Genomic DNA, 19,499 nt, shown 5'->3' on the forward strand with positions numbered 1-19,499 from the left:
TTGTAGAAATTTGTTTTTTGTTCTAGGATGTTTAATGCTTGTATGTAGCGGTCTCCTAACAAATATCAATCTCACCCTCAATATTATTAAAGTACATCTCTTATCCCAAAATCTCTAAGTCTTGTAAATCTTTATGATCTGCTATTTTGAGGATGTGATCCTAATTAATTCTAATTTTTTTGTTGCTATGATGTTGTCTAACCATCTTTTTGGTACTGGACCACTGGTCTAGCTTCCTCAAATATATATTTCCACGCATCCTCGGTTCACAATTAAATCACCTCCTTTCTTTTGTATTTTTATAAATTAATGTTCGAGACTTCGAGTAGTCTATAAGATTTTAGTAACTTCAATTCTTTTATATTCTTCTTATCTTAAGAAACAAAAAAAAGTCCACGCACTGGATCAAAATAAGCAGCAAATGCAGTAACTTTATATATAAGGAAAAAGGACCTGAAATTACAAGGGTGACTATGCATGTAACCATATTATTGTTATTTATTGGTTGACTAAGCTCGTGCTTAGCTGCAATCATGCTAATCACTAAGAACTCCCAAACTAAGCACACCATGCATGAAACAGAACATATATACTTGAAGACCAATTCTCAGTTCTCACATACGAAAACTCAGAATTTATGTTGACATGCTTAAATTCACCAACACTCATAGAATTTGATATCCACTCGGAGCCTGAAGTACACTTCACCTTCATACGCATCAGTCATTACGGTTGCAATTCCCCGGTGCATGAAAAAATCTCCGGTGCCACCCACAATGGATATATCCCGGGTTTTCAGCATAACCGGATTGTCTCCAATGAAATTTATGCTGCCTTGGTAGTTTGTGGTATTCAGAACAAATGAGAACCCAAGCCAAGCAGTGATTGTGTTCTTTGTATCATACAAGTAGAGTCCTTGTGCCCTACCAACAGGCTTTGAGTGCAGATTGTTGTCAAGGGTAATGGGGTCATCGAAAACTACAATGTTCCCAAAATAAGATTGGGGTGCATAGATGGTCAAATTAGCTCCTTGAGGGGCTGCAACAATTGCAGAGGTAGCATTAGCAGCATTTTTGCCATTGTAAATAATGTCATGGAAGTACAGCACTAGGTGCTTGCATGGTTTATTCTGGTTTTTACTTCTTGGGTGGGCTGAAGACAAAGCAAGGAACATGAAGAAGAAGGAAAAAAGAGCAATGGATTTTCTTGCCCCCATTATGGGTTATGAAAAGCAGAGGCTGCAGAGCTCAAAGGGAGCAGAGGAAAGGAATATTCTGAGCTCCAAAGGGATGAGCTTTTGCTAATAACTAGCTACTTGGGAGTTTACTATCAGTCCCAATTAATGGCATTATATAAGCAAGAAGCTGGATTAATTAATCCAAAACTTTGAAAAGTGACATATAATATAGGCATAAATTCAATTTAGACACGTAACTATATATGCTATTTCAACGGGGTCCACGAACTTTCAAATATTTCAAATATACACCTGATTTATTATGTAAATTGAAAAATGAAATTCCGTCCATCAATTTATTGAGAGATCAGTTAAATGTTAGCTTGCCTTTTGCTAACGAGGATTAATTGGCAACGTGACACCAACTCAGCATACATTTCCCGCAAAATGAGCAACACATGTCCACTTGACACGGGCCCACACACCCATCACCTCTTTCCCGCTCGTTGAACGCTCTCCTGACCATTTAGTCTCCAAAAAACATCACATTTTCCCTCAAATTTAAATATAAATCTCTCACTTGTGTTCAACAAGCGAGAAAGAGATGATGAGTTTGTGGACCCGTGTCAGGGGTTAGGTGGACTTGTGTCGCTCATTTGGCGGGAAATGAGCGACACGGGTCCACATAACCCTTGACACGGGCCCACAAAGTCTCTCTCTCTCTCTCTCTATTATTATTAAATTGTGGGCCTGTGTCGCTCATTTTGCGGGAAATGTTTGCTGAGATAGCGCCACGTCGCCAATCAATCCCGGTCAGCAAAAGCCAAGCTGTCATTTAACTGATTTCTGATCTCTCAACGAATTAATGGACAAAAATTCATTTTTCAATTTAGATAATAGATCAAGTGTATATTTAAAATATTTTAAAGTTCATAGACCCCGTTAAAATAGCTTATATAGTTATGTATCTAAATTGAATTTATGTCTATAATATATTTCTTTATATATACGGTAGGTAACTAGCTACTTGGGAGTTCGCTATCAGTCCAATTCATGGCAATATAAGCAAGAAGCTGGATTAATTAATCCAAAATTTTGAAAAGTGACATACTGACATATAATATATTTCTTTATATATACGGTAGGTAACTAGCTACTTGCATGGGAGTTCGCTATCAGTCCAATTCATGGCATTATAAGCAAGAAGCTGGATTAATTAATCCAAAATTTTGAAAAGTGACATATAATATATTTCTTTATATATACGGTAGGTAACTAGCTACTTGGGAGTTTGCTATCAGTCCCAATTCATGGCATTATATAAGCAAGAAGCTGGATTAATTAATCCAAAATTTTGAAAAGTGACATATAATATATTTCTTTATATATACGGTAGGTAACTAGCTACTTGGGAGTTTGCTATCAGTCCAATTCATGGCATTATAAGCAAGAAGCTGGATTAATACAGTAGGTGAGTTAGCTCAAGTCAAGTGGGCCTCTTAACACATTCAAATGAAACTTTAAACTGTGGAAATTACAGCTCTAATAATAACGACACTCTTACACCGCGACCGTCTTTTTTTTTTTTTTTTAATTTATTGAATGAGAGATCATTAATATTGAAACTATGAGGGAATTAAAAGTCAGTTGCAAGCTGGTCATGAAGCCAATCAGGAGCTTCCTCAAGCCAATAACTCAACATTGAACCACAAGACAACGCATGTAGAGCAAGCAAATGAGCTACTCTATTACAAGACCGTGGAACATACTAACAACTAGAATTAGAAACAAAGCCCAAATTCCCATAGTTTCATCCATACGATGACCACCCTGTGCATCAGATTCAAGGCAAACAGAACTATAGCATGCACCCAATGTGAGCTCCAACCCATGGTGATTCTTCCTCCTTTCGTGAATTTAAAAAACTTAGATAGCTATTATACTCCAAAAGTTTTTATGTGAAAAGCAAGTATATACTGGCAAACAAAAATGAATTCGTTTCAAAATCTCTTATAAATTTGACTCTAATATCATGTTCGATAATTACCATATCCCAAAAACTTAATCTATTAAGAGATATATATGGCCAATAATATATATATCAATCTAACAAAAAAAAGTTTTTAATTAATGTAAGTTTATAGGATAGTTTTAATTATAAGTTCTTCCATTTACAATTTGGATAATAAAATATCAAGATTTATCACTTAATTCTTATATATTGGATTATATACAAATTTAGTAATTTAATCATCATATTGTATGATTTAACTTAGATTTTATCAAGGATTTAAAACTAATTACAATCAAGGAGTGAAATTTCGTCGAAATGATTTTATGACGTTTTTAGAAAGGTTTGCGAAATGATTTTAAAATTGTGGGATTTCAAAAATTAAGTTTGTTTGAGAAAGAATGGTTGATTTTCTTGGAAAATGAAGTTTCGAAAAGTTTTACGCTATTAAAACATTTTATGTCCACTCACTGAGTTTATCTCACAGTTTCTCTCTGTCTTGTTTTAAATTCTTTCCCCCTAGGTAGTAGCGGTGGTGGAGGTCGAGCCATACATGTCGAGGGATATTTTTTCATTTCCTTTCCTCGGACATTGTAGGCGACATGTCCACCTTGTTTATTTCTTTAGCTTTAGTGTAACATTTGATGTAATAGCTCTGATAACTGAACTTGGACTCTTTGACTAGATTGTATTTTGTTGGGTCTGAGACCCTTTTGGTTGTGGTCGAGATGGTTGTTGGATAATGAATTGTTTTTCTACAGGTTTCATAAGTATGGGTTAGTCCAATTTTAAGAGAGGTTCTGCCGAAATTTCGGAAGAATTTTGTTGGTATTGGATCCCACAGGATCACTCCGGGTTCCAGAGTAGAATTTGGGGACAGTCCTATCACTAGAGGGTGGGAAGAAGTTGTGTGTCTCCAATGTGGGACAAATTGCACTAAAAATGTACAAACATGGGCTAAAATTCGAACTGGGTCAAGAGAAAACCCACGAGTCGCAAGTTCTGTGACACAAAACGGGTGAGCCAACCCGAATGGAAGACACGCGGGTCAGCACGACCCGCTCACACAGTGACAGGCTTCCCACCTAAAATGAATGACTCAGATCAATTGAGTTTAATGAGCTCGTATGGTCCATATTAGAAGATGTGATCAGATTTGATGTGATGCGCGCAAGATGGCTCTCGTGAGTTCGCCCACTCAGCGTTTGCGTGGTGTCGTGTCAACGCGCTTGGGCCAATTGCGTCACGCCACATTGGCGTGTGTTGGTCCTAGTCAACAACTTTTTTCTTTCTTTTTCCTATTTTTCTATTTTCTCCAAACTTCGTAAATTCAACAAAAATAGCTCGGGACTCCAAATAATTCCCCGAGAATTCCTACGAACTCGTAGTAATTAATCCTAATTTCTTGTAGCCTCAAAACAACAAAGGACAAAGGTACAAGTTAGTTACCCAAAAGACTTAGGAAACTCCTTTTCCTTTAATAAACCTTAAGTTTTCAAGTACAAAAAAAATTTGAAAAACACGTGTGTTGACACGATAGGATTGAAAAATCCAGGGTGTTACACATGAAGATCTATTAATGTAATTACTACAAACAAATATGATAAAACAAGTTTAATCAAGTAAGCAATTGAACCCAGCTAGTTTATTGTTAATGGATCCCCATATTGCTTTTAATCAACCCACAAATTGATGAATGGGTTTTTTAATCAACCCACCGTAAAATAAGGGGAAAGAAATTGATGAAAGGGTTTTTAATCAACCCACCGCTCACCGCCCACCGCCCACCGCTCGACTAAAACCAGATCTAGATTGAGGGAGTGGATCACAAAACCATATCTGGATTCAATGGAGAAGAAGAAGATGCGATGGTCGACACGATGGTTGACACGCTTTTTCGGTAGAATTTATGGTCGTCACGTAAAGCTTTTTCGGTGTAATTTCTGGTCGACACAAATTTTTAGTCGACATGGATAAAGGGAGAGGATTGATCTATTTGGATCCATTGGGTTGTATATTCGTTGTGATGGCTCACTCAGTAATCAAATCAATTATCTATTGCATATCTTTCAAAGATCAATATTTCCCAATCGAATTGCCCAAGCGATTATCTCATAAGTCATAATAAAAAGGTTAAAATTAATAGATCTTGATGGCAAAGGTATAGAACATTGCATATCAACCTGATTATTATGGATAGATTGATTAAATGATATCCCATCAATTTAATAGATCCAATTATTATCTCATAAGTCATAATAAAAAGGTTAAAATTAATAGATCTTGATGGCAAAGGTATAGAACATTGCTTATTGAAATAGATCTATTCAATCATATCGAAAGTAGCGAATATCTTTTCTTCTTTTTCTACTATGTCAAAGATCAATGATCAATCCATATCGAAATAGATTTGCAATTGCTTTAAGCCATTGGTTTCTAGCAGTAGCCTTCGATCAAGGAGGGAGGGAGGGAGGGTGGGAGGGAGAGAGAGAGAGAGAGAGAAGAAGGTGGACGTTCTAGTGTATTAGTAGAATTCGGGAGAGAGAGAGAGAGAGAGAGAGAGAGAGAGAGAGAGAGAGAAGAAGAAGGTGGACGCTCTTGTGTACTAGTAGAATTTCCGTTCTATAAAGTATATATATAGAGGGGTATTTTGATCACATAAAATACAAAAGAGCTATACAATTAAGTTTTATATCGAAATAGATCTGCAATTACTTTAAGCCATAGGTTTCTAGCAGCAGCCTTCGATCAAGGAGGGAGAGAGAGAGAGAGAGAGAGAGAGAGAGAGAGAGAGAGAGAGAAGGTGGACGTTCTAATCTACTAGTGGAATTCCCGGTCTATAAAGTATATATAGAGAAGGGTATTTTGATCACATAAAATACAAAAGAGCTATAAAATTAAGTTTTATATCGAAATAGATTTGCAATTGCTTTGAGCCATGAGTTTCTAGCAGTAGCCTTCGATCAAGCAGGGAGGGAGGGAGAGAGAAAAAAGAAGGTGGACGTTCTACTAGTGGAATTCTCGATCTATAAAGTATATATATATATATAGAGGTATTTTGATCACATAAAATACAAAAGAGCTATAAAATTAAGTTTTAGGCCTAAGGGGTCAAAAAAGCTTAATATTGGTTAAAAGGGGCTATTTAATTAAAATTATCCAAAGATTAAGGAGTGATATTGTCAGTTATCTACACGTACAATTTGATATGCCAATATGTGTCTGGTATATGTTATATCGAGTCCCCTTGTTAAAAGGGTGGAAGATTCAATTACTACGTTAAAGTCAAGTCAATTATACTTGCTATTTCCTAGAAATTTCTTTTTTCCATGAACATTAATTGGTACTCTGTTACATTCCAGTCGTGGCAGGTACTCTGTGGTTCTTATGCAACAATGAGTCATGGAAGAAAAGAACGATATTCTTGTGCACTCCACTTGCATGCGCCAGTGTCATTTTCACAGTTTCCTTTTGGATGATCCTCCGATACCAAATTTCCACATACCATCTCATACTTCCGATACCCATATCTCACTGTAATATATAAATGCTAATAAAAAAGAAAAACACAAAACATTCAAGTAATATATTAATTGCGAGAATGACAAATGCTATCTACTTTCTCTATTTATCTTTTTAATTGACTTTTTTTTTTATAATTTTTATTCAGCAGTATAAATTTATGATCATAACTGTTTAATTTTTTTATCATTCTGTAAGAATTATCTCTGCAAAAAAATCAACAAAATCGGATATTGTTTGCTTATGCAACTATGATCAAATAAATATACGGTTTTGGTAACAGTTTAGTTTACCGTTTGTTTATTTGGTAACAATTATATGACCAAACGATTTCTGATTTAATTGATTTTTTTAAGAGATGATCTCAAAAAAAGATTTAAAAAATGAACAGTTCCGATCATAAAAATATATTACAGAATGAGAATAATAAATGAGAAGATCGGTGAAGAAGATAGATTGGAGAAGTTAATAATGATTGAGCTGCAAAAACTTTACATTCACAGCAAGTAATAATTTACAAATAATTTAAGCTAAAAAAGGAATTCAAAAGAATTTAGGGTGCGTCTGGTAACGTTTTACAGAACGATTTTTGAAAAACAATTTTATAAAAACGAAAACGAGAAATTGAATTATGTATTTTTGAGATTTGAGAATGCGTCTGGTAGCTTAACCCGAGAACTGCTTTATGAGAACAAAAACAGTGAAAACATGTTTGGTACAGTGAACAGAAAATAGTAAAAACAGTAAATATGTGTTTGGTAAAAATGTTTTTGAAATATGTTTTTTAAGAAATTTTTATTTATTTTTAATAAAAAAACATAACAATATATTTTTTTATTACTATTAATTACTTTGCTTTTTATTTACAAATATGTTAGTACAAAAAACATATATATATATACGTACATACACAAGTTACTTGTCAACAAAATAACTAAAAAATACCTTAGATTAAATAGAGTACAGTCATTCCATATATGTTCCAACAAAATAGTTCATAATCATAAATACCATAGATTAAATAAAGTACCATCATCTCATACATATTTGAACAAAATAGTTCATAATAATGCACCTAATTTGATAAAATAGTCATATCCAAATTTATGATAACATTGTCATGAAGTTGGACCACAATCACGCCACAAGTCTGATGCAATCTTATCTCTTAAAGTGGTCATTTGTGCAAGGTTTCCCGGAGACATATCTATGTTTGGTATTGTCACTTCTCCTTCATCAAATATCATGTCTTCTACTTGAAATTCTTCGAACATTCTATCTCGATGAGCTTCTTTTCGAATAAAATTATGTAACACACAACATGCAATAGGGATCCGTCGTTGCCTACGTGGAGGGTAATTAGGCATCAATTTCAGAATAGGAAAACGTGCTTTTAGCACACCAAAACACCTTTCAATTACATTACGCAATGATGAATGCCTATAATTGAACAACTCCATAGGACCTCTTGGTGCTTGACGAGGTCCCCTGTAATCACGCAAATGATATCGTTCACCTCGATAGGGTGACAAGAATCCTGGCATGTTTGTATACCCAGCATCGACAACATAATAATACCCTGTAATTTTTGTTTATTAATTGAATGTCACAATAATATAGGTAATATTTTAAATTTAAGAGTGACGTGCTTATTTATACCTTCCTCTGGAAAAGGAAACTCATTCTCTGGCCTTGTAACTGCATCTATGAACACCCTAGAATCATTTGCAGTCCCTTCCCATCCCGTGTAAACAAATGTGAACATCATATCAAACGAACATGCGCACATGACATTCTGAGAGACAAGAACCTTCCTACCACGATATGATGTTTGTTTTTGTGCGGGTGCCCATGCAGCGACATGTGTCCCATCAATTGCACCAATACACTTCTATAATTAAGAAAAAATAAATAAATAGTTAGACTTAATGACATATACAATAATCTAAGGAATTTCCATAAATAAATATAACTTATCATTACCTCAAAATACGGATAATATTTAGGATTGTTCAGAATCTCCGGAGGAGTTGTTCCTCGAGTATGTGGGCGTATAATGCGCGGTGATAATGCACATAAAGCTGTTAATACACGCTTAAACTGTCTATGAATAGTTTCTTTAGATCTTTGAAAACGTTCAGCAGCAACTCGCATGCGTACACTATGTGACACTATAAATAAGAAAATTGCCAATGCCTCATGAATACCCACATGTCTATCATTGTGCAACAAATCTAAGCTCTCAAGAGTTTGACACAACCTTAGAAACACATGCTTCTCCATCCTGAATGAATTATACATTCTATCAGGATGTCCATGCAACAACTCTTGCACATATTCAGGCCCTGATAATGCAGATGTATTACATGGAGTTCGATCTACATATGATTGCCAATATTCATAAATATGCATGCAAATTATCATATGTTGCGCCATTTCTTCAAGATCTGAATCACTATCCTCATTGTCAATAACCATCTTTGGTACCTTTCACGTATCGAAAACCAAAATAAATTCTAAGCACATCGTTCATTTAATAAACAACACAAGTATTCATCAAATAAGAATCATAACCCACAAATATCCATAAAATTTACCAACACAAGTATCAAACATTCAAAGGCAGAACAAACATAAGTACCGAATATTCAGAGACATAACAAATATAAGTACCAAAAAGCCTAAAACATAACAAACATCAGTACCGAATAACCAAGCATATAAAAATGCAAGTCACACATAAAAAAGAAGTGCAAACACACATCTAGATAGTAATCCTAGAGACTAGCCAACCAAGCTCTCCTTCTTTCTTCGGTCATGGTTAGGAAAAGTCTCCTCCATTCCAGATTCACAATCTTATCCATCATCTTGATAAACTGGCTATTTTCAATGTCTCCCATTGCCTCCACTATTTGAATGCACTCTTCAATTGTATACATCTCCTTACTAGTTTCCTCTACACTTTTCTCTTTGTTGCGCTGCAACTTTTGGTTCATGACCTCACTGCAAACCTCCAAGTAAGCTTCCATTTTGTCCCATTTTTTTGGGCGACGGTCAGATGATGGAGCAGAAACACTTTTTCTTTTTCCTTTACCACTATCACTAGGTTCAACATCTTCATCAACATTCATATGAACCCCAGTATTAAGGAAGTTCTCTTCTAATTCACGCTCATCATCTGAGCTAGGAGGTAGTTGGCTAGAAGAATAATGCATCTGACCCGTTGCAGTAGTGGTGTTGAAAATCTCCCCTAAAAGTGAATAGTGCTCTAAGCCTTTTTTGCGATATGGCTTCACTGCTGGTACTTTCTACAAACCATTAAAAAATATATATTAATCAATGACATGAACACAATTGTGAATTATATAAAAATTAAATAAATTATTTTGTGAATATCAAAATAATACCTTGATGTAAGAAGCCCAAACCTCTTCTGAAGCAGTCACAGTGTTTGCAATAGGATCCCACCCAAATCCTGTATGCTCAATGAGATCTGAAAACTCACGATGTTTTTTACGCAATCTATTGAATTTAGATTTAAGTTGTGCCAGATTGTATCTTTTGCCACTTTCTGCAAACAACTCATCACTTATAGCTAGCCAAATTTTTTTTTTAAAAGTCGAAGTCTGCATATCTCCCCTCTTCACATGTTCATACAATATTCGGATAAATATTCCCTCAGATTTTGCAGACCAATCAGCTTTATCATCAAAATCCACATCATTGGAAGCCATCTCCTTTTAAGGAAAATAAAAATATATCAAGCAAATGAAACAAGTAGATACATACCTCATTATCCCCACAGTCCTAATAGAAAAACATTCAAACATAAACAAGGCACAAATAGAGTATTCCAACCATGTATGCGTGTAAGACAAGGCTTACTTCAGAAGAAAATATAGAAGACCAAGACCTTGGTTAAACTACTATCAGATCACAGTAAAATGAGTTGATATGACAAACCAACATCTAACCAAATAAGGGAAAAATCAAGACACATGTTGCGCCTAAAAAGTGCCTAATATAGCATTGTTAAATGGCTGGTGTTTCAAGTCTCTTTTTATGAGATAAATCATCACAATGCTCTTTGTTGCTATACAATGCTCCACGCTAATTAACTCGTTTATTTCTAACATATAAAATACTATTGAGATATTATTTAGTGTCTAAATTTTGATGACTCTTACATTATTATAAAAATAATATTCATGCACCAATGTGAAATAACTCACCACCCATGTATATTGAGCTTAAATGAAGACCACACACATAAACTAGGTACAAATAATTAATACTTTGTACTGAGATTTTATTTTTTTGGTACAAAGAAAACAGAGATTTTAATACAGTATACCCAGCAACTACAACATAAACAGTGAACAATGAGTCCACTACAAAGTGCTTAAGGCAACTATACAATGCAGCAACCAAACCAACATCTACCCAAATAAGCAAGAAAAATCAACACACATCAGCTCTCAAATCTAATGAAGAAATCCCTCTAAATTAATTATGCATTAATTGACCCAAATTGACTTGTTCCCATAATTGTTGTCTCAAGTTTGGAAGTCTGATATTCTATTTCAGACATTAGAACTCATTTACAAATGAATTGAACCTTTATTTTTGGCATTTGGTTCCAAACAGTATGTTAGCCTAATATGTGTTGAAATCACAATCACAAGAAACTGTTACACTACCATGTTGCTCTAATAATAATGAATAGCAAACTAATAATATAAAATTAATATAAAAAAATAATAATAACAAGAGGCAATGAGGAAAGTATAAGTTTGACAAGCTTATTCAGCCTGTGTTTATAACAGGGAAACAAGAACAAAAATGACTCAAAAAGAAACTATACAAAGCTACAGAGACAATACTTAGAAAAAAAAAATTGAAAAAGAAAGAAGAAACATCAAGAAGAAGAAATAGAAAGAAAGAGTCGTAGACTTAATTAGATTATAAAAGAGTGACATGTACTTTCTAGCAGACCATACATACAAGGAAAGGCATACAATATGTGCTCATCTTTTCGTCATTATTGTAGGCAATAGCTATATATATTGATGTCAAATGGTAGTAAAAGAAGGTCGCATGAAATATAAAGCATGTCTATATTTTATAGTAAAGAGTGGAAGTCAGATGAACAAAGATTAGCATAAAAAAAAAATTATAAGCAGAAAAGTAAACTCAGATACAAACATAGATGATCGATTCCTATTATTCTTAAATTAGGGCTTTAATAAATTTTACAAACTATTAATTGAGACAAATACAAACCAACACTAAGATTCATGAAAATCTACCACACAAGTGAGATTTACAGAGACTTGAACGAATCAAGAACTAAGAAAAGGTTTTCGTAATACCTGGTTTGATGGAGAACAGAACGTCGTTGAGAGTGATCGAAGATGAGAGACTACGTCAAGTAGAAAGGCGTAAAAAGTGTATCCCGTGTTTTCACTTTTTTTAGGGTTATGTTTTTATAAAACACGTAAAACGTCATTAGTGTGTTTTGAGAATTTAGGCTAAAAAGTGAATCTGTTTTTTAAATTTTGTTTTATAAAAACTGTCAAAACGTGCTACCAAACAGTGTTTTTATGTTTTTTTAAACTTGTAAAACAGAAAACAGTTTTCAAATACGTTACCAAACGCACCCTAAACCACGCACAAAGAACACTGACGAGATTCAGAAAAATTGCTGCCTAATTCCCTCCGTTCTTCGCTATAAATAAATAAATAAATAAATAAATCAGTACAGAATTACAATTGGAAAATGTAATACAAGTTGTCCAAGTTCCAACCGTCTATTCTTGTCTTTGGAAAGTCATTGCGTGATGGCATGGAAAATTTTATGGCCATCTTGGAGACAACTTTATCTGGAAAGTAGCGGGCAGTTTGCATTTTTGATCACTCAAGTCAATTACTGATGGTTTGGAATATTCAATGACTACTATTTCAAAGTCTAAGTCAATACATGAAAATTTCAAAGTCAAGGCAATACATGAAAACTTGGGTCATAGAAAGTTTTTGTTTCCATGGTCTGTATTTTTTGTTTCGATTCAATGATCATTTATACAAAAATTAGACAAATTATAAATTAATATTCTAAATCTAACTAGTTAATAAAGGAAAACAAAGCCAACCACACATGTAGTTTCATAATCCAAAACATTTACTTTTTTGACCCTACTTCAAATATCATATATACCAAAAATCAATCAAATTGAAGTCGTATAGGCATTTAATTATTATTACATTCATTCCAGTTTTGTTCTTCGCCTATTTATTTGATGACAGTTAGATAATTAAATAGTCTTCAATTTGGCTTATTTTTTATAATGATAATTTTTAAAGCTTGCGGGTTAAATAGTGAACAATTTAAATTATAGAAAATTAGGATTAATTAAATACCAAATATCAATAGTTTTTCAAAAAAACAGTAAGATACTAATTTTTTTTAGTTTAGGTACTTACCTAGAGCAAGAAATTTTGAATTAAGTCACAAATTAGTTTGCTATACAGTTGTGATTGTCGAACAGTCACCCATTGTAACTATTTCAAATTAATAAAATTTCAAAATTTATAAGAGTTTAATGCTTTGATGTAGGCTTGGGGATTAAGTCCTATAACCCAAAGACTAAATATTAAAGTTTAAGCCTTGCAAATATGGAAAAACTAAAAAATCAATAAAAAAGTTAGCAATATAACCATATTTTTTAAAATTAGTATATAAACTGAAATTTAGTATATAAAGTAAAATGACATAAATATTTTAGTAATTAAAATGAAAAAATATTATAATTTTGATATCTAAATTCAACAACCTTTTAAATTATGAGATTACATTAGGTTGAGAACGTGTAGAGACTTGCATCCTCAATAAATTTATCTACACCATACATATGCGTCAAGGAGTGGAAAAAAAAAGACAAAACATATTTGTACATTATTCCTTTAGGGTGCTCGCTGAAGATGACGAAACACTCTAGATATATTTCATCAAGTAGTGTGGAAACTTAGTGCGTGATGGAAAATGTTTGTTTCCACACTTGCTTTTGCGACTTTGTAGACCGTCCATTGTACGTTGCTCCTTTTTCTGCTTGTATATATGTATGAACGCGTTACAGTACTTTTTTATTTTTGGAAGCTTGCAGTGCTCTTTCTTTCCAATTCAATAATTTCATGTATAAATTACCGTTCGAAAGTTGAGTGAGTGAAGTGTCGCATCATCTATATGGTATAACTGTGTAAGAGGATAGGTTATATATACAGCACTGATGCAAACACGTACGTTATACCTTCTACTGGTCTATAAATACTGTGATTAATCCTGCTTCTTCCATCATCTTAGTTATTCTTGATTTTAGTTAATTATTATGATGGAGAGAATTAGGTGTCTGAAACATGTTAATGCAATATTATTAATTATGGTGCTTTTGCTACTCCTACATATCAACCCATCCTTATGCCACAGGATCGATGCTAACGTGACGATGATGAAGATGAGGTGCATAGAGAGCGAAAGGAAAGCACTGCTTGCATTCAAACATGGCCTTGTGGATGACGCCAACGGATCACTCTCTTCATGGGCTGCCGGAACACAAGCTCAACACAATGATTGCTGCAGATGGGAAAGAATCGAGTGTGACAACCAAACTGGTCATGTTATTAAACTTGATCTCGGAGGCCAATCTTTGCAAGGTACGATTAGTCCTAAACTCATGGAACTGCGGCATTTGGAATATTTGGACCTCAGTGACATTGCCTTCAACAATGGGACACAAATTCCAGAGTTGCTTGGTTCTCAGCTCCGAAATTTAAGGTACCTTGATCTCTCTTGGGCTAATTTTGGTGGCCAAATTCCATATCAGCTTGGAAACCTTACCCGCTTGCAATATCTTGATCTCACTGGTAATAACTTCACTCTTGTTGAAAGCCTTAATTGGGTTCCCCATCTTCCTTGTTTAGAAGACTTGTACCTAAGTCATGTCAACCTCAGTCTTGTTTATGATTGGTCGGAAAAAGTAAGCCAGCTCCCTAATCTAAGAAGCTTGAAGTTAGTGGGATGTGATCTTCCTCCTCCAATTCTTTCTTCCACTCTTAATTCTCACATAAATTATTCACAATCTCTTGCCAATGTTGATCTTTATGACAACCATGCCCTCACTTCATCAATATTCAAATGGTTGTGCAACTTCAAATTGACCAGCCTTGCTCATCTTGAGCTCTCATCCACAAATTTAAGTGGTCCAATTCCAGATGTTTTCGAAAACATGAGTTCTCTTGCGCGTCTCGGCCTCTCTAGTAACAATCTTGAAGGTAGGATCCCGCCTTCTTTCGGCAAATTATGTAGTCTGGAAGGGTTGTGGCTTAACAACAATAGTCTCAGTGGACAATTTTCTGATTTTGTTCAAATATTGTCCACATGCACTCCAAACTCATTGGAAACTTTGAGTCTTTCTAGGAATAATCTTACTGGGTCATTTCCTAATCTCACCAACTTGTTGTCATTGAAAAGTTTATATTTGGATGAAAATCGATTAAGCGGAAGAATTCCTGAGAGTCTTGGACAATTGTCCAAACTGGAGTATATCGATCTTAGTGGGAATTCTTTGAGTGGAGTGATTACAGAAAACCATTTCTCAAAACTCTCCAAATTGTGGGATTTGCATCTATCCTCTAACTCACTAGTTTTTAACGTCAGTTCTGATTGGATTCCTCCTTTTCAATTGGATTCCATTTTACTGAGGTCTTGCAAGATTGGTCCAAATTTCCCAAAATGGCTTGGAACTCAGAATACTATAGAACTTGATATCTCTGATGCTGGTATTTCTGATACCATTCCAAGCTGGTTTCTGGATATTCTGTCTCTTGATTTACTATTTATGAATATCTCTCACAACCAAATTAGAGGAACACTTGCAAATTTGACATTTGAGTTTCCATATTTTTCCCCAAAACTTGATTTCAGTTCCAACCAATTGGAAGGTCCAATTCCCTCATCTCTATCACAAGCCTCATATCTGGATCTCTCCAATAACATGTTTTCAGGGCCAACTTCTTTCATGTGTGCACCTGCAATTAGGAATTTATTCTTTCTTAATCTCTCAAGCAACCATCTTTCTGGAGAACTTCCTGATTGCTGGACGCATTTGGAAAATCTAGTCTTTCTTGATTTGAGCAACAATAATGTTTCTGGGAAAATTCCTACCACAATAGGCTCCCTATATCAAATGCAAACATTGAAGTTGAGAAGAAACCGATTTGTGGGAGACTTGCCTTCATCTTTGAAGAATTGCTCAAACTTGGAAGTTATTGATGTTGGAGAGAATGAACTGTCGAGATCAATACCTGAATGGATAGGGGTTCGCCTTCCAAATTTGGTTATCCTTATGCTTCAATCTAATCACTTCAGCGGAAGCTTGTCTTCACAATTATGTTATCTAGCGCACATACAGATTTTGGATTTCTCTGTGAACAACATCTCTGGAAGTATACCCAAATGCATCAATAATTTGACTACTTTGGCTCAAATTAATGGGAATTCAACTCCAACCATCACACATTCTTATACAAAGCCAGATGATACTAACCCACTTACCCCATTTGATAGCTATGAGGATGATGCAACCTTCATGTGGAAAGGAATAATGTACTCATACAAAAATACTTTGGGGCTTGTAAAGAGAATTGATCTCTCAAGCAATAGATTAACCGGGGAGATTCCAAGTGAAATCACTCATCTTGTTGGGTTGGTTTCTTTAAACCTGTCGAAAAATCATTTAACAGGTCTAATACCACCAGAGATTGGAAAGTTGCAGTCACTAGAGGCTCTTGATTTGTCAAGAAACCAGATAGATGGCAGAATCCCAACAAGCCTTTCTCGAATTGATCGTCTGCCTGTGTTGGACTTGTCATATAACAACTTGTCCGGCGAAATTCCAAAAGGAACTCAGCTGCAGGGCTTTGATCCCTCTGTCTATGCTGGAAATGCTCAACTGTGTGGACCTCCACTTCAAAAGATGTGTGCTGATCCAGATCACCAAACAGGTCCAGATCAAAGTACTGTCTTTGGAAATCAAGAAGATAAGGAGGATGAGGTTATAACGAAGGGTTTTTACATCAGTATGGCGGTTGGGTTTGTTGTGGGATTTTGGGGAGTTTGTGGGAGTTTGATATTCATCAGGTCATGGAGGTACAAATACTGCAACTTCTTGAATGTTCTGAATGATTGGCTTTATGTGAGGGTAGTTTTGATCAAGCGGCGATTATGGGATGCTTAATAGATAAGTGGTAATCTCTCTCTCTCTCTCTCTCATTCATTAGGATGTTAATTTGGTTTTTACAATTAATTGTTTACTTTTATCTTTAATTAGGTGGCTCCTGCATTTCTGAGACAAGCACAGCATGAATGCTTCCCTTCAGTTGAAGAGTGCAAAGTTGCCACGGACAATTATGTTATGTGTAGGAGCTTTGAAGCATTATTGCAGTGATTATTAACTCCATACATGTTATGTGTAAGAATTTGAGTCTTATTGTTAATTGTCAGCAATATACCTGATTGAGACTTATTTAATCAACGTACGTACTGTTTGCCTTGAATACTAATTCTGGCTAGTTTTTACATTTTTTAGACATTAATTTCTGCAGTTAATTTACTACAGAAAGCCCATCTCATTGTGTTTTCGTCTTCAATTTTTTAATTAGTTCAACCCAGATTTTCATAATTTACTACAGAAAGCCTATCTCAGAGTTTCATATATATATGCTACAAACTAAAACATAAATTTGATCAGGCGGCGATTAAGGGATGCTTGGTAAAAAATGTGGTCATCTTGGAGACCACCATTATCTGGAACTAGCAGTGTGCATATATTGATCATATGCTTAGGCTTTCTAAATTAGTAAACTCATTGCCACTGAGATCAAGATATTGCAGATTTGTAGGACTAATATTACCTCCCAAGGATTGGTGTCCAAGATCAAGTTTGTTAACATGACCAGTTTGGCTGAGTCACAGTAGGTTCCTTCCCATTTTCCATTTGTAACAATCATTGGTTTGGGCTTGGGCTTGTGTTCCGGCCCATGAAGAGAGTGATCCTGGTGCGTACTGAGGATTGGCCTTCTTCTTGTTGGGAAACCTATATTGAATAATTTAGGAAACCTGGAAAGATAAAGGTTAATGGGGGAACCGTGGCCTCATATAATATTAAACGTTACTTTGGGTTTTAATTCTCTAATCTTTTTATCCAAGGGTTCTTCACCATAGGTGTGAGCAAAACATACATAAAAATAGGACTTGTGAGTCAAACAACGGCAAGACTCTGCTGACCCATAAATCCACTGAACGTTAACACTACTTCACTATTCCTTATCCTAGCAAACTTCTTATCCTAACAGACCCAAGACTTTATTATTCAACATAACAACAAAATAAAAATTAACATAAAACATTAAATGCAATCGTAACAGATCCGTTGTGGTAATCCATAATGCCTTGTTTGATTGCAAGGAGTGTGCTTGCCTATCCCTCTCTCTGCAACTCACCATCATCATGTTTCATGTTTTGCATCATCCCTGAGTTGAATCCATTGGATAAGGAAGGGTTGATATTCAAGAGTACCAAAAGCACCACAATTAATTAGTATTAGTTTGAGGCACCTAATTATTCCCTCCATCATAATAGTTAATTAAACTCAAGATTAAGACAAAACAAGATTAACTAAGACGATGAAGAAAGTAAAACTAATCAGTAATGCGCACTAATAAAGAGGAAGTACAACCAAAAATATGCATTAAGCACTGCAAGTATGTACATGCATGGATGAGCTATTTATATGCATCATTATCAATATTATATTTTAAGTTTTTCTGAAACCATGTTTTCAGAAATCAAATATCTTTAATAAGAAAAAGACAAAAAAATTAATAAAAGAAGAAGAGAGTAAAATATCTTGCATTTCTTTATTTATTTATTTATTTTTTTTAAAGAAAATTGACTTTATTTATCTTTACTATTATAAAGCAAGGAAAAGAATTTAGTGTTACAAGCAACACAAAAAATGAGATTCCCTAAAATACCATTCATTCAACAAAACAGTCATATTAAGGGCCAGTTTGGTATTGCTGTGAGGAAAAACAGTTGTGAAGTAAAATAGTTATGAAGTAAAGTCAACTGTAAAGTAAAGCAGTTAAGTGTTTGTAAACTATGTTTTCAAAATACTGTGAGTACAAAAAATAGTATCAAAGTGTTTGGTAAATGTTAATGTAAAAGTGCTGTGATTGTGTATAATTACTAAAATGGACATGATGCTGAAAGTGTCTTTTACTTATTTATTTGGTAAAAATAAAATGTTTTGTTACTTGTTTTTAAAATTTTTTGCTTCAAATTTTTGTTAGCATTAATTTTTCTAAGGACAACATTATTAAATAAGTATGCCTATTATTTTTTAGGTATATTATAATTTTAATCGTACAAATAAAATATCATAATTAATTATCACAATATAAAATATAACTAACAATGAACATATTTTTTAATTTAAAATAAAAAAATAAAAATTATATAAATCAATGAGGGTATTATGGGTAAAATAAAATATTCATTATTGCTGTGATTTACTACAGCTTTCAAAAACACTTAGAAACCTGCTTTCTGTTTTTGTTGTGGGGAGTTGAGAATTGTGGGGAAAAGCAGTTTTTTATTTTTTTACCAAACACCAAAATTGTTGTAGATGATTGAGAATTGTTATCCACAGCAGCTTTTGGGTCCTCCACCGCAAT

The 19,499-nt window shown here is 34.3% G+C and overlaps 4 protein-coding genes across 5 annotated transcripts; 1 reads left to right on the forward strand and 3 right to left on the reverse strand.

Moving 5' to 3' along the window:
- Positions 1-655: 655 nt before the first annotated feature.
- LOC147286190 (disease resistance response protein 206-like) lies at positions 656-1,247 on the reverse strand. Its single transcript, XM_086241905.1, has one exon. It carries the CDS (start codon positions 1,214-1,216, stop codon positions 656-658), a length of 561 nt encoding a protein of 186 aa, XP_086098031.1. The 5' UTR covers positions 1,217-1,247.
- A 6,581-nt stretch (positions 1,248-7,828) lies between these two features.
- LOC147286191 (uncharacterized) lies at positions 7,829-9,188 on the reverse strand. The gene is made up of 3 exons (XM_086240695.1): positions 8,694-9,188; positions 8,370-8,601; positions 7,829-8,289 (listed from the first exon to the last, which is right to left on the reverse strand). The coding sequence occupies exons 1-3, from the start codon at positions 9,186-9,188 to the stop codon at positions 7,829-7,831; spliced, it is 1,188 nt and encodes a 395-aa protein (XP_086096821.1).
- A 299-nt stretch (positions 9,189-9,487) lies between these two features.
- On the reverse strand, positions 9,488-10,444 carry LOC147286192 (L10-interacting MYB domain-containing protein-like). Its single transcript, XM_086238918.1, has 2 exons — positions 10,118-10,444; positions 9,488-10,018 (listed from the first exon to the last, which is right to left on the reverse strand). The coding sequence occupies exons 1-2, from the start codon at positions 10,442-10,444 to the stop codon at positions 9,488-9,490; spliced, it is 858 nt and encodes a 285-aa protein (XP_086095044.1).
- Positions 10,445-14,006: 3,562 nt separating this feature from the next.
- LOC147286193 (receptor-like protein EIX2) lies at positions 14,007-17,608 on the forward strand. 2 transcript variants are annotated; one of them, XR_015121901.1, is made up of 3 exons: positions 14,007-17,009; positions 17,093-17,233; positions 17,513-17,608. XR_015121901.1 is itself a non-coding variant. In XM_086241697.1 (2 exons), the coding sequence occupies exon 1, from the start codon at positions 14,093-14,095 to the stop codon at positions 16,997-16,999; it is 2,907 nt and encodes a 968-aa protein (XP_086097823.1). In that variant the 5' UTR covers positions 14,007-14,092; the 3' UTR covers positions 17,000-17,009; positions 17,093-17,342. The 2 variants fall into 2 exon arrangements, 1 of the variants encoding a protein (XP_086097823.1); XM_086241697.1 differs by lacking the exon at positions 17,513-17,608 and having other exon boundaries at positions 17,093-17,342.
- Positions 17,609-19,499: the final 1,891 nt, after the last annotated feature.

This window comes from Dryas octopetala, chromosome 4, assembly GCF_963921425.1.
Source record: "Dryas octopetala chromosome 4, drDryOcto1.1, whole genome shotgun sequence".
NCBI lineage: Eukaryota > Viridiplantae > Streptophyta > Magnoliopsida > Rosales > Rosaceae > Dryas > Dryas octopetala.

Coding starts and splice junctions, on each gene's coding strand:
- LOC147286192 (XM_086238918.1), bottom strand. CDS start 10,444: ATGGCTTCCAATGATGTGGATTTTGATGATAAAGCTGATTGGTCTGCA. Junction 10,019..10,117: donor TTTGGGCTTCTTACATCAAG/GTATTATTTTGA, acceptor AATGGTTTGTAG/AAAGTACCAGCAGTGAAGCC.
- LOC147286190 (XM_086241905.1), bottom strand. CDS start 1,216: ATGGGGGCAAGAAAATCCATTGCTCTTTTTTCCTTCTTCTTCATGTTC.
- LOC147286191 (XM_086240695.1), bottom strand. CDS start 9,188: ATGGTTATTGACAATGAGGATAGTGATTCAGATCTTGAAGAAATGGCG. Junction 8,602..8,693: donor AATATTATCCGTATTTTGAG/GTAATGATAAGT, acceptor TCTTAATTATAG/AAGTGTATTGGTGCAATTGA. Junction 8,290..8,369: donor GTTTCCTTTTCCAGAGGAAG/GTATAAATAAGC, acceptor CAAAAATTACAG/GGTATTATTATGTTGTCGAT.
- LOC147286193 (XM_086241697.1), top strand. CDS start 14,093: ATGATGGAGAGAATTAGGTGTCTGAAACATGTTAATGCAATATTATTA.